We start from the raw sequence: 14,819 nt of genomic DNA, 5'->3' as shown, positions 1-14,819 counted from the left end.
TTCCAACGGCGAACTCAGAACTCACGCACAACTTAGCTGATTCACCTTAAATCCACTTCTACATATCTGCTCATGTATATCAATAAAAGCTGACACTGATTCTGTATTTTTGTGCACTAGATGGGGAGTTCCTTGAAGCAAGTATAACCTTTCTCATGGTACCTATCTCGTGGCACCTAAGATTCTTTAGCCACTTAAAGAATATCTGTTGAATTGGCTTTTGCAGAAAAGCAGGTACATTCTAGGGAAAGGACAATGGGAAAAGAGGGAGGGAGGGAGAGAGAAATATGATTAATGACCTAATGCTCTCTAACAGATGGAAGTGTCTTTAGCTGTTCAAGCTCAGGCAACCCACAGCCAAGGGTATTAAAATCATGCTAAGAAATGTAAATTCCAAAAGAAAACTTATTCATCCTGCAGATTTACTGGCCCTAGTAAAAACAGTTGTCAAGGTACATGTATTAGTTTTTTTATTGCAAATATATAGAAACAAAAAATAATGCCCCCCAAAGATGTTGATGCCTTAATCCCCAGAATGTGTAAATCTGTTTCCTTCTCTGATATGATTAAGGATATGAATCCTTGAGATAGGCAAATATCCAGTCACATCCTTAAAAGCAAAGACCTTTCCCAGCTACAGTCAGTGAGAAAGAGGTGTGACAATGGAAGAAGTGTCAGGGAGATGCAACATTGCTGATTTGGAAGATGGAAGAAGGGGCCATGAGCCAAGAAACGTGGGCAGACCTAGAAGCTGGAAAAGGCAAGAAAACAGATTCTCCCCTAAAGCCTCCACAGAGGAACACAGCCCTGCCAATACCTTAATTTTAGCCCAGTGAGAACTGTGTTGGACTTCTAACACAGTTAGAAGGTAACTCTAAGGTAACACATGTGTTGTTTTAAGCCATGTATAATTTGTTACAGCAGCTACAGAAAACTAATACAAAAGGCAACCATGGGCTTCAGCATGGCCCTCAAAACTGGTGAGCAGGCAATTCCCTGCTGAACCCCCAAACCAGAGAGATTTCTTATTTCTGCTGAAACTGTCCCTCTATTTCCCTTTCCCCTCTTCACCACTTGGCTGACTTTTCCTCATCTTTCAAGATTCAGCACAAACTTCCTCTCCTCTAAAAAAATCTATATAGGCTTTATCTATATAGGCTATATAAACGTCTGAAAAGTGAGGACCATAACGTTCTTTGTACATGTTACTTTGAATGATAGAATTAATGGATCATTATTTAATGGAATGTAAAAACAAGGGACAGTAAAACTGCTTTCTTTCACTGCTTTTAAGAAAGGAGTAAGATCACTCACTCACTAAGACCCACCTTTATTCACATTCGTCAAGTCCTACCTTACTCCTTCCTCTCCTCTCTTTGGACACACATATACATATGCACGCACAACCTGGCAGAGTTAAGTCCCAGTTTGTGGCTGTTCAGAGTCAGACAAGTAAGCAAAACTTCCATCCCTGATCAAAAGTATGACCTGTTGGGGATCAAAGACTGAAACCAGAAAATTTCAGGGAACTTTGAAAGTCATGGAAAAGTTTCCGAAATGTTGAGTTTAAACCCAGACCCAAGATTCGAGAATTAAATAACAGGATTCATGTGTGGTAGTTTTAAAATGAATCTATAAACACTTTGACACTTTCTCCAAAAAGTGAAGCCTAATTCTCCTCCCCTTGAGTGTGTGCTGGAGTGAGTCTCTTCTAATGAATAGAATATGGCTGACACGAACCAGAACATGAAGTCGCAAAAGGCATTACAACTTCCTCCCTTCCTCTCTCTCTCTCTCTCTTTCTCTCTCTCCCCGCCTTCTTCCTCCACTCTCTCCCATCACTTGCTCTGCATTTGTTATGCCAATAGCCACATGAGTGATCTATCTTGGGAGAAGATTCCCAAACCTTCAGACAGCTGCAGGCCCACATCTTGACAGCAACCCCACGAGAGGTCCTGAGGCAGAACCACTCAGCTAAGTTGTTCCCGAATTCCAAACCACAGAAACTATGAGATAATAAATGTTCATTGTTTGAAGCCACTAAGTTTTAGAATTGTTTGTTACCCAATAATAGACAGTCATTATAAATAAGATATATTCCCTAGACAAAGGTTACAAATTGGAAAGTCAATTTCCTGATTCAATCTACAAATATATTTTCTTCAGCTCATAGTGGTAGATTATTTTATGAGCCAAAATTTTTTAATCATTCAATTTTGTTTAGAAATCTAGACTGCCGGCCTCTCTCAAAAATTTGGAGATCTGGCAACACAAAGCTCTGCATTTCCATCTGGCAGACATGAGCAGGAAGTGAGGACCAGCCCTGTGCTGTAGAAGAGGCAGCTCTCCTGAAAGTTCACCGGAGTCTCCACTAAACCCTATTCATCTCCACACTGACACCAACAGCTTGGCTTTACCTGCTGTTTCTCTTTTAGTAAAGAAATATTTTCCAGTTCCCACATCTCCATCAGAAGTAGGAAACAAAAGATACACTGAAAGGGCCCATATGTCTTAAGAAATCTATGAGGAAACTTATTTCTTGATGGGAGTAAAAAATATTCCTGCATGTCTACTATACCATCAGTGTGTACCTGTGACAAATACACACGAATTAAGGTACCATTACTTCTTCTGGTAGCTTTGCTCATTTAGGCGAACAGACTCGTCCCTGTAGCTAAATGAGTTTGCTAAGCCTGCTCTATCTTACCCTGGGCTCTTTAAATGGGGCTAAGGTAAGGCCCATGAGCTTACTAGATCTAGCTCTTTGGCATCTTAAAAGTAACCACCAACATTACACATTTCCTCCCATATTGCTTATTTTGAGAAGAACCTTCCTGAGATTATAGCATCTACTAAATCTTTTTCTGGTTTTGTATTTATCATAATTGTTTAGCCTGAGCTGTTTATTGCTGACTCAAATTGTGTCTGACCACAACCATAGCAACTTGAGATGGTCTCAAATACAACCCCTATTTTACAATAAACGTTTTACTATTACTAATAGTTATAGGAAACAAACACTGAAATAAAATGAGAGTCAGCAAACTACAGCACACAGGCAAAATCTGGCCCACCACCAGCTTTTGTAAATAAAGTTTTATTAGAACGCAGCTATACTCATTAATTTATATATTGCCGTGGCTGCTTCTGCACCACGGTGGCTGAGCTGAGTAGTTGTGACAGAGACCTTATGACCAGCAAGACTAAAATATTTTCTATCTAGCCAACCCCTGAATGAGAAGGATAAAATACAAGTATTTTGGTGATTAAAAATTCAAGAATGCACTGTGCTTCAAAAGAACACAACACAGGAAAAGGTAAAGTCACCATGTCCTCTCCAGAATGTTTGCCTTAAAATTCATAGTTGATAACTCTAAAGCTTTCTGTACATTACCAATAGACATAAACAGAACAGTTTTTTTAAGTTGAAAATGGACTCACTGTGGCCAGTTTCTGAACATCTTCATCTGATGCTCCCAGAGATGCCAGGCCTATTTCCTGTGAAAACTGAGCAAACTTTGGATCCGCAAGTAGTGGAACATGTCCCAGGAGTTCATGACATGTATCTCTGACAAGAAAACCGTCACAAAGAAATGTCATATGAGAAGTTTTAAACTACCACTGGCAGAAAAATACTTAAAATCCTAAATGTAACCTTGTTACTCTAATTAATTACCATTTCCAAATTTCATCAGTTCTGAGACTTTTATCGCATTTTAATATCTCTGAAATCAAGATGTACTTTATAATCAATGGCATCTTAAATTATATTATATATAACATTTTTAACAAAATAATAGTGACTACTATTTTCAAGTGCGTACTGTATGCCAAGAATGTGATAAGCGTTTTATTATATCTATTATCTCTTTTAATCCTCAAGAGAAATTTAAAGGAATTTATTAGTGCAAGATCAGAGGTGGGCAAACTACAGCCACAGACCAAATCTGGCCTACTGCCTGTTTCTGTAAATAAAGTTTTATTGGGACACAGCCATGGCCATTCATTTATATATAATCTGTGGCCCCTCTTGACTAAAATGGCAGACTTGAGCGGTTGTGACTGAGACCATATGGCCTGCAAAGACTAAAATATTTACTAGCTGGCCCTTTGCAGAAAACGTTTGCTGACTCTTGTTATACATACTAATAAGGCCGAAATTTGAATCCAGTTTGTTATGATTTTGATCTCTTGTTCTTAACCCTTCAGTCGCACTGCATCTCATGTGACACTTTGCCAGGCACTAGGAAACAGCAGAGCATCATATTATCATCATCAAAGTGGCTTCTCCCACAGATAATTTATCTGCCTATAACACAAGCAACTTACTTGAGCCTGCACATTGGATGACCCTCCCAGTCCTCTGCTTTGCTTAGCCTGAACTAGGTAATAATAGAAGCTCAGAATCTCTCTCATTTGGCTGAGCTTCCGTTTGGAGCCAGATGACCAGGCGAAGGCCAGTATGTGTCACAAAGAAGCAAAGCAGATGACTTACTGAGTCATTGCCATGAATTACAAACTGTTCCCTGATGCCAGGCTATGTTGGAATGAAGTCCCTGTGACTCTCTGGGACTGGATCCAGAGGCAGCAATATTTAATTTTCTTGACAAAAACAAATTAGTCAGGTAGTCATTAAAAGGTATTTTCTGAATTCACTTGGGCTTCTTTGAAGTGTATCACTTTAAACAGGTGCTATAATATAAATGCCAGGTGCTACCACCATTATTACAAGTAAAAAGTAGGTTGGATGGTCATGTGGTCGAAGCAAGTAAATTGTGCTCACAGGAACAAGATCGATGCCCACATGAAACAGATGGCATTACTCAATCAAAAAATCTTGTTCCCACAACTTAAACCACATCCCCAACCTTGGCCAGCCACTTTATAGACATGTCAGGTTGAAAGGGCAGCCAAATGAGATATGTGAACATGATACTAAAAGAAATTCCAAATTCATTCTTTGTCAACTGAGTGCCAATAGCTTGCTTGTACATAACCTGAACTTGTGGAAAATAATATATATTGTTTTTCTCCAATCATAATGCTTAAGGCTGTTAATCAGACTCATTGAATTTTAGAGGAAAGGGGAATTTAAATGTTATCAAAGCCTCTCATTTTACCTAGAAAGAAATTAAGGACAAAAGGAAAAAAATAAGAAAGCTAACATATTGAGCTTTTACTGTATGCTGGGCACTGTACTAAATGATTTCATATCACATTAGTAATTTAATCTTCACTTACAAAGAAATCATGTTTTTTTCCATCTGACAAATGGGGAAGCTAAAATTCAGTAAATTTAAGCGTCTTTTCCAAAGTCACTCTGTTAATAAGAGAGATAAGATTTGAAATCAGATTCCTCTGCCTCAAAGCTATGCTCTTTCTGCTCTCTTGTTTTAACTTGTATTTGTGGAGTAAATGAGAAGGTGGGGGTGGGGGGTGCACCACTGCTTATCTTGTGAGGAGAATTCAACCAAGTTGGTTAGCACAAGTAAAAATGTAGTCAGTGTGTCAGTAAGTCGCTTTTCTGGCCAATCAGTGGTCCTTAATCCTCCAAATTACTTGAGGAGCCTTTTTAAAAGTACCAATGACTGGGCCCTACCTAACACCAATTCAGGCAGACTCTCTGGGATATACCTGAGCAACTGTATTTTTAAAAAATCTCTGCAGGTGATAATAAGACACAGCCAGGGTGGAGACCCAATGTTATAATTTATGATGCTAGGAGCTCTGTTAGCAGGCTTCAAGTAACTAGTACTTAAAACTAAAGCTGCGTGTGGTTATGTAATTTTGAGCTGCCCAAGTTTAATTCCGCTAGAATTACATTATTAATACTGGAGAATCATGAAAGGAGGTAACATAAAGTTAACTAGGTAGCTAATTATTCTTCCATGTGCATCTGATTCACTTAAAAGTCTAATAACTTCCATGCTAGGACTGGGCCCTATAGACTCACTCGTGTGATCAACTTTTTAAAAGCTCATGCAGTCTGCGCCAATGTTGGAATTAGGATCAAATGGCTCCCTATGGATAGATCTGAATACCCCCATTATAGCCTATGATGTAAATACTAAAGGACCCCTACTGATCCAGGCAGAAAATATGACAACAATAATTTCAAAATTAGACAAGATGTCAAACTCTAGGGAAATACTGAAGATGGTATTAGCTCATGATATGAATAAACAAGGTGAGCGGAAACTAAAATAATTATGGCCAACCCATACTAAATGCTTACTGTGGGTCAGGCTCTGGCTAAGTGCTTCTTAACATGAGAATCAGAAAGGCCATGGCTCCCACAGTGGTGGGGTTTTGGTGCAAAACTAGATTTACTTTTGAGAATGTTCAATACTTGTGGAAGGCTCCTGCAGAAGACTGTCTTTATCTACCTAGGTCCTGATGGAGTCCAGAAGGTAGAAGGGGAAGTGAAAAACCAGCAATTTCAAAGGAAAGAGAAAGGGAAATACAAGAGATCAAAAGATATTAAGGAGTCACTGCTCTGTGGTAGAAAAGCTGTCTCCTGGATTTTAAATTGATGGGTCATTATCAGAAACCTATAAGTCACAGCCAGCTTAAGAACCTTTAATAGCATTGCAATGAGAACATAATCCTACTATACAAAGAAGAGGAAAAAAGAAATTATAAATGTGAAAGGAAAACAATTATACGGTACAGCAACATAAGTCGCATTGTCTCATGAAGAATGAAAACCCAAAGCAAGATGTCTAGCAGAAGCATTAACAACACGTTAGGGGTGCCCTTTGCCCCATTATACATAGAAATATCTCTCTGTATTTCACTAGTTTGCGCCCTCGTCTCAGCTCCATCTCCATGCAGAGACCCTGAGGAAGAACTGCTGCTCATATTCCCGAGCAAGTGGAGATGTACGGGAACCCCACTTCTCCTCGAGCCAAGGCTTTAGGCACCTATATTTCAGGACCAGAAAGAAAGTTATTACCCTTTATGGCTTTAGCAGAACAGTCTCAGAAATAAACACCAGATTCTTCTCTATCCCAGTGTCTCCAGCTAACACTCAAGGTATATACAAAAGAAACTGAAGTAGAAAGATCTTTAACGTTACAAATGAAAGCAATTAATTAACTTCGAAAAGTTGACATTGCTTCAGTTTCTTTGAGATTGAAGGACTTAGAAGCTGGGTTGACTAAAACTCTTCAAGGCTGAAAGAGGTTCCAGACTATTGGGAGCCTGAGGGAGAAGGCTGAGCCTTCTCTCCAACCTTTGGATCAATTAAGTTCTGTTGAGCTAAAATCATGCGTTTCCACTCTATTTACAAAGTGCAATAGCTATTAAGTCCTGCAGGTAAAGTAGTTCCCTACGTTGGTTATGTCATCCACAGCTGGACCCCTGAGTATCTAATTACGAGCAGGTTTCTGATGTGAGTCCACGGCTACACCTTATCTCACCAGACCTCTCTTAAAAGAGTCAATTATTTAACTATAATTGCACCTGTCAGCACATGCTGCCTCCAATCTCTACATCAGCAAACTTTCCTCTTTTTAACTCACATCCCTTTGATGCATTTTCGCCTGAATAATGCTTTTCAGAGCCCTTTGCACAATAGCGCTCTGTTCCCTGGAAATGTAGGACCTTTCAGAACTGTTAACACTGTAAAACATCATGTCTCCTTTTGAAAAAAAGAAAGAAAAAACGAAAAACTAGAGCTGATATCAGACACTAAACTTTGGCTGCTCTAAATTGGAATCTCCTCTGATAAGCCCTGTTAGAAGGACTCTAAAGCCTGCCAAAATGCGCCTGCAAAGGGGTCTGGGCAAAATGCCTTCAGGGAATTCTTAAATCATTCTAAGACAGTTGCCATCATTTTGCTATGTGGAGAAATAAGAGTCCTTGGTTGTTAAATTCAAATTCAAAACGAGTCTGGCATTTTTTTCCTCTTATCAGTTCTCAAAGCTGATTCCCCACACTATGTGTTGAACAACTTTTTATTTCTGCTGTAAATTAAAGCCTTTAAGAAGCAGTGAGTGAGCATCCAGCATTTGCTTCCCATCCCAAATCAGTGCATCTGTCTTTTAAACCATATCTCTATAGGTCTTGTTGTTCTAAATGACACAGATGCCAAGACTTCAGCTAAATCATGAAGAGAAGGAAAAGAAGATGAGTGGGAGGGGTGGAGCATTTGCATTGATGAAAAGAAGCAGGAGGATGAGCTGGAGCCAAAATGGCGGGGGCAGGGTGGTGTTTCAGCTTTCACACCACATTTGGTGAGTAAGTGCATGTCATCTGGGACAACACACTGGAATGCATTGAAAAGGGGGTGACTTGGTTTGTTTTCACTTCACTAAGGAGATACAAGAGGAATTAATTTGTATAGAGGCGATTTTTTTTTTCAATGCTTGCTTTGGAGCCATATAGAGAATTTCTTTCATTTAGATTTTAAATTCCACACTGTATAATCTGGCCCAGATTTTAGCAGCTCTTATGATCATCCCTCTTATGTCCTTATCACAGTGTAGAAAAACACATATGTAGCCCTCTTTCTATGACACCAAGCACCAAGATATTGCCCTGGAAAACATCTGCTTTACTTATTTCCCCCTAGGAATCATAAGGAAGGCCACCGATGTTATTCTTCAGCACTACAATTCTTTTGAGACAGGCAGAAGATACTATAGCTATATATTTTGAAATTCAGTTCAAGAAGCATTTACTATGTGCCTATTATGGACCAGGTACTATGTTAGGAACTGAGGCTTAAAAGCAAATAAGGCATAATCCTAATACAACTCTTAGCAAAGTCACATTACGGTTCCATAAAAGCACAGTCACACAGCAAGTCCTAACTTCCCTACCCAGTGAAAGAAAGTTTCCAGTTCTTATAAGTACCACCAAAAAAAAAAAAAAAAAACCTTGCAAGGGAAAACTGTCAATGTCTCTAGCTTCCCACCATCTCAGATATTTCTTACTTCTTAAAGAAATAAGAGATTTTAATCTTTCCCTGCCCCCAACACCAAATTTCACTAAATATTAAAAAGGCAATATAACAGAATGGTTAAAAGCATATACTCTGCAGTCAGACCTAAGTCCATTCCTACATTCCTCCATAGGCAAATTACTTAGAGCAGCACTATGCAATGGGATGTTCCATGATGATGGGAATAGTCTATATCTGCATCGTCCAATATGGCAGCCACTTGGCAAAGGTGGCTGTTTAACACTTAAAATGTGGCTAGAGCTACTGAGAAACTATAGTTTTATTAATTTTAATTAATAAATTTAAATAGCCATATCTCTACCACATTGGACAGTATAGATGTATTGTTTTCTCAGCTATAAAATGGAGATTATAAGGGTGCCTATCTCATGTAGTATTTTAAACAATGGAGTAAGATAATGCATTAAACATAAGCTTCCAACATGTATTATTAGTCATATTATCTTAAATTATAATTACACCTAAGTCTATTGTATTTCAGTAAGTTTTGCCTTTTTGGAAGATATTTTATCACTTAAATAAGAAGCAGTAAGCTTCTTTGGGACAGAAGTCATGCCATGTTTATCTTTGGGCTCCCAGTGCTTAGAAAAGCCTGGCACTTAATAGATGCTCAATGACTGCTTGTTTTAACTCCACTGAATAGAGCAGTGATGATGGGACTCTACTGCTCCAGATAGAGGTAACCCAAGTGAATCCCAAGTATAGTTTTTCTAATTTCCAATGCAGTATAAGGGCCTTGGACTAGATCTTGGTTTTGCTATTTTCTAGTTGTGTGACTGTAGGGAAACTACCTGACTTCTTTGAGCCTTGGAACTGCCATCTGTAAAATAATGATGACCTGGCCTACTTCACAGAGATGAATGGAATGATGCCAGATGAACAGAACATGTGTGGGTAATGTCAGATCTATTTTCCCTTCTCTCTTGCGGTGGCTCTATGCCTGTCAATAGATGTAATTCTCTACATAGCAGGGAAGGGTATGAACAGTGGTTACCTCTTTCCTGCCTAAAAATATTCAATCATTGTGAATTTTTCTTCTGAACTTGCAATTTAAAAATGCAAATATTCCTGAAAAAGATTTCTCCTAGGTTATCTCAGTCTTCCACATCCGAAGGTACATAAATGAGCTTCTCCCTGACTACATGGCACTGAGGGAATATGAATTATGATGCAGTTATGGGTGCCGATGAGTGCTAATTTTGGATTACAGGCGCCATGCAAGGAAGGCAAATGTTTGGGGGTGGAACAGTGGAAAACATGAATTCTGCTTTGAATCTGCTAAAAAATAAAAATTTTTAAAGTTAAACATATATTTAATTAAATTATATATTTTTATAAAAATTAATTTACAAAAATTACATATATATATGCAGCTGAAAGCTTTATCCCAAGCCACCATGAATAACAGACTAAAAGAACAAAAATAGGTATTCAGCAGACACTTAGGCACAAATTTGGTTTCAAAATGCACAGGTTTAAAAAATGTATAGGGTTGTTTTGTTTTTATTGAATGTCTATTGTTAAAGTGCTTGGAGCTCTTGAGACAAAAATCTCTGAAAAAGTCTTTGGAGTTATTTTTGCTTTTAGGTACGTCACAAAACTAGATACAATATTATGATTGAAAACTTGGGAGTCCAGGCCTAGGAACGTGGCCTTGTAACTAAGGACACACTGCAATTTTACGAGATGCATCAGCCTCCACATAAATTTAAGCAGTGCCAAGTAAGAGTGGACCTTCTTGGTATTTATATAAAGCTTTTTTCTCTTTAAAGATCAAAGCATTATTTCATTATCCCTCACATAGGGAGGTTAAGTGGTTTGCCACCAGTCACACTGAGAACTGATGGTGGGGCCTGGATTTCGGGGCATGGAGTCCATAGGTCCTTTGGCCTGAGGACGTGGACATGGCAGCCTTCTCTTGCATTACTACTATAGTCATGCACTTTTCCCTTCTTTTTCCAGTGAAATAGGAGATGCTTCCTCTTGATAAATGGGGCAGGCTAATGGGGGCCCTGCAAAGATCAAAGGAGAGGGCGAGCTTCTAACAAGCCTCATAGTTGTACCAGAGACTGAACGGAACAACGCAGCAGTGGAGCATCCAATAGGCACATATAGTACTTAGGGTTCTGTCAAGGCAGGGCCACCAAATTAAAGTAAGAAAGTGTCACTTTACTATCTTATACAAAATTACTAATTAGAAAACCAAAAAAGAAGCTATTCAGTTTTAGCACATGTGTTCTGAGTTTTTCTATTTAGTACTGTTGTTTAACATAAAATAGTAGTTAATCTCACAGATGCTGGCACTACTCCCTGAGTTCAAATTCTGACTCTCTCACTTACCAGCTGTGTGACCTTAAGCAAGTTACTTAACCTTTCTGTGCCTTGGTTTCCTTTTCCATAACTTCCATAAACTCAGAATAATAATAGTAACAACTCAAATGGTTGTTGTATTAAATGAGTTCATCCACATACAAACTGGAAATAGTGCCTGGCACATAATAGTTGATATATACATGTTTGCTATTAATAGTAAAAAAAAAAAAAAGAAAGATTAGAAGAAAAAGAAAAACATTGCTGGCACTGTTTTTGTTGTTATTGAAATTATCTATGTTGAAGGATGGAAGAGACGACAATATTCTCAGGTATCTCTAACATCTTAACTGGCCCTGGCTGTAGCCCCAACCAAATTTCTCCTGGGGGAGAAGATGACTGCTATGTTTGGAGTGGGGGGAGGGGCAGGAGGTTAGTGAGCTCTGGGTTAAAACACACTAAAGTGAGGCCAGATGGGATGGGCTTTGAGAGAACATGCCCATTTTCTGAGAATCACTAGTAGAAATGCTGCTTTGCAATCCTGAACAGCAAAAATGAAAATAGCACTGTGGAGGAAGCCAGTTGGCTGGGAGGAAGGTTGGCACTGGGCTCGGGTGTCCTGTGGGAAAGAGCAAGTTTAAGTTGAACAGAGATTGTAAGAGTGAAGGTTAAAGTCTGTGAAGCTCTGGCTCGTCTTCCTGGCTCAGCAGTAAGACCTTGCTCGGACTTGACTTCAGCCAGGCCAAAACTAAAAACACGCCCCACGGGCAGTGCTTAAGTCAGACCCACAATCTCTCAGATGGCAGCAAGGCGGGAAAACTAGGAAAGAAAAGATCCTATTTTTCTTCTCATTACAGACCTAGTCAGAGGCATCTGTTCGATCAAGAGAGGGGCAGCCAACCTTTCTTAGAAATGTGAAAGCCTGCGTCTTTACTTGCTGATACTATCACTTAACAAGTGAGGACTGTCTGAGCCACAAGAAAAGGAAATAAATGACATCTTCTGCCAGTTTTAGAGAGGGTTCTGTTCTAATAAGCAAGAGCTCAGCATAAAGCAGTTACTTTACATAGAAAAGAGATGTAAATATAGTCAGTAATAATTCACTTTCATTTTTCTTGTAAAATTGAAACACCGTGGCAATAATAAGAAAATTCACCTGACTGTAAAACCTTTTTTAAACTTTAAAACAGTTATATTTAAAAATAACATTAATCGCCCCTAAAATACTCAACTGCAGCAAGAAAGATTTTCCTTAATGCAAAGGCATTTAGGTGTGTTATGGCAATAAACGTTCCAATATTAGTCACTGGTGTCATGAATTATTTCCTAATGGTGAAAGTTTGCTCTTTGATTTGAAAAGTGACACCACGCCAGAAATGCTCAGAAGAAGATACACCCACATCACTGTGGGCTGAATAATCAGTCATCCCAATGCAACCCTGAATATAGAACAACTCCTCGATGGAATAAGCTTAAATTGTGTTGTGCCAAGTATAGTTTTGCTACTAGTATGTTAAGCACAACATCTGAGAAATAAAATGAAATGAACATTTTTAAATGTTTTCATTAAAGCGTTTTTAAAGGAGATTTCTGATGCAAAATTGCATTCTTACTTTGGCAATAGCTCTCCTAGAAAGATATTGTACTGGCTCAACCTCAAAGAATTGATGTCAAAGAATACAGGTTTATATTTTAAATTCCCAGTTGCTTCTCCCTGAGGAAAGGAGTTGGGGGCTTGTGCTATGGATATGTATTTCAACACTGCCTTAGGCAATATTTTATGTTCCAAAGGGCATCTGGTACAGAATCATGAGGTATCGGGCCACCCATAGCCTCCAACCAGAAATCTAGATCAGGGTGGATTTGGCCTTCGCTGAAGAGAACAAGACTGGATTTTCCTATATAAATAAGAGGAATGCCTTGGAAAATAGAGTCGTATTGCCCTGCCTCCGTCATTTCTGAGACTTCAGTCCGTGCATACAGCTTCTGAAGGAAAATGTGAAATTTGGCCCCAAGGGGATATGGCTTCATTAAACTGTGTTCCTTATTAAAGAGCTCTGCATTTCTAAGACATCACTGGCCAGCAGGACTACAGATATAATTATAAATAAAATACCCAAGTACACGTGCACACGCACATTCAGTTACCAACTATTCATCAACATCCACCTTGCACAGTACACAAGTTTGTAGGAACTACAAAGACCAGAGACCACAGATCCCATATGACAAAGTGCCCAGAAAAGAAAAGCCCAATGAACTAAAGCAGAGCCAGGAGGAATAAGATAAATGCAATATCTGAAATCGAAAGCAACCTCTGAAAACCAGAAGCCTGATGCCAGAAACCAGACCAGCCAGGGAGTGAGGGAAAAATTCCTCCCTCCCACTCTCATTTCTCTTCCCAGTAGTTACAAGACTTTCCTAAAGTGGACTGCCACCACCTTCCAGCCAGAAGCTTTTACAGACAAATTCAGAAGGTCTTATCCCAGGGCCAGTTAATATGTTAGAGACCCTAATACCTGAAAATATCATCATCCCTTCCATCCTTTCTGATCCATTCTCCTCCCTGGGGGAGGAGCGCCCACCCACTTCAGACACAGGCGACACATCCACCCACATGACAGTCGTGGCACCACTGTTCATGCCTTCCGCTCACTTTGGACTCAATTTTCACTTTATATGCCAGGTGTGGGAATCCACTCCGACCTCAGTTTGGATCTTCTTTTTCCTGTTATTGCCTTTGTTAACTAGCCTTGAGTTAATTACAGTCTTATAAAGGAGTCTGACACATGAACAAATAATTACCTTGCAGTATCGTAAGTGCTAAAATAGAAATAAGGCAAAGTGCTACAGGAACATCTAAATCTGCCCTAGAAAAGTCTTCACAGAGAAGGTTGTGACTGAGCTTTAATCTTAGAGAATTAAAGGATTTTACGAGCGTCGTTCCAGGCAGGATGAACCATCTGTGCAAAGAAATGGAGGCACGAACCAGCAGGCTCATGGGGATGGTGAGAAGTCCAGTGTGGCTGGAGCATAAGGTTTTACAGGGGGCAGAAAGAAAAGCAGAAGATATGCCTAGATGAGATCAAACTTTCTTTTCTATACGTAACAGGGAATCAACAGAAGTTAAACAAGGGAATATTATACTCAGATTTGTGTTTTAAAAAGGAAACAAAGACTATAGATTGCTTCTAAGAGTAAGGAGTATAATAATTAGCAGATAGAGCAGCAAGTTAACATGACCTGTCAAATTTTGTCTTCTAGAACATTGTTTCTCTCTGAGAGCAATGTTGCCCCAGTCGAAGGACATTTGGCAATATCTGGAGTCATCTTTGGTTTTCACATCCTGCAGGAGGGGAAGGATGCTCTTGACATCTAGTGAGTAGAGGCCAGGGATGCTACCAAATATTCTACAATGCACAGGACAGCTCCGCATAACAAAGAATTACCTGGCCCAAAATATCGATAGCTCCAGGTTGAGAAACCTTGTCCTAAAAGATGAGGTGGCCAGAAGATGCAATATGGACACAGCCCACAATAG

General features: G+C 39.3%; 1 protein-coding gene across 1 annotated transcript in view; it reads right to left on the bottom strand.

Moving 5' to 3' along the window:
* The window catches only part of TPH2 (tryptophan hydroxylase 2), a 91,327-nt gene that overhangs the window by 33,648 nt on the left and 42,860 nt on the right, over positions 1 to 14,819 (bottom strand). Inside the window, exon 8 of the mRNA XM_039866031.1 lies at positions 3,442 to 3,568. Within this exon, the coding sequence (XP_039721965.1) occupies positions 3,442 to 3,568 (127 nt within the window). The remainder of the gene's footprint in view (positions 1 to 3,441; positions 3,569 to 14,819) is intronic.

Source organism: Pteropus medius, unplaced genomic scaffold, assembly GCF_902729225.1.
Source record: "Pteropus medius unplaced genomic scaffold, Ma_sr-lr_union100, whole genome shotgun sequence".
Taxonomy (NCBI): domain Eukaryota; kingdom Metazoa; phylum Chordata; class Mammalia; order Chiroptera; family Pteropodidae; genus Pteropus; species Pteropus medius.
This window is presented reverse-complemented; position numbering and strand designations above follow the sequence as displayed.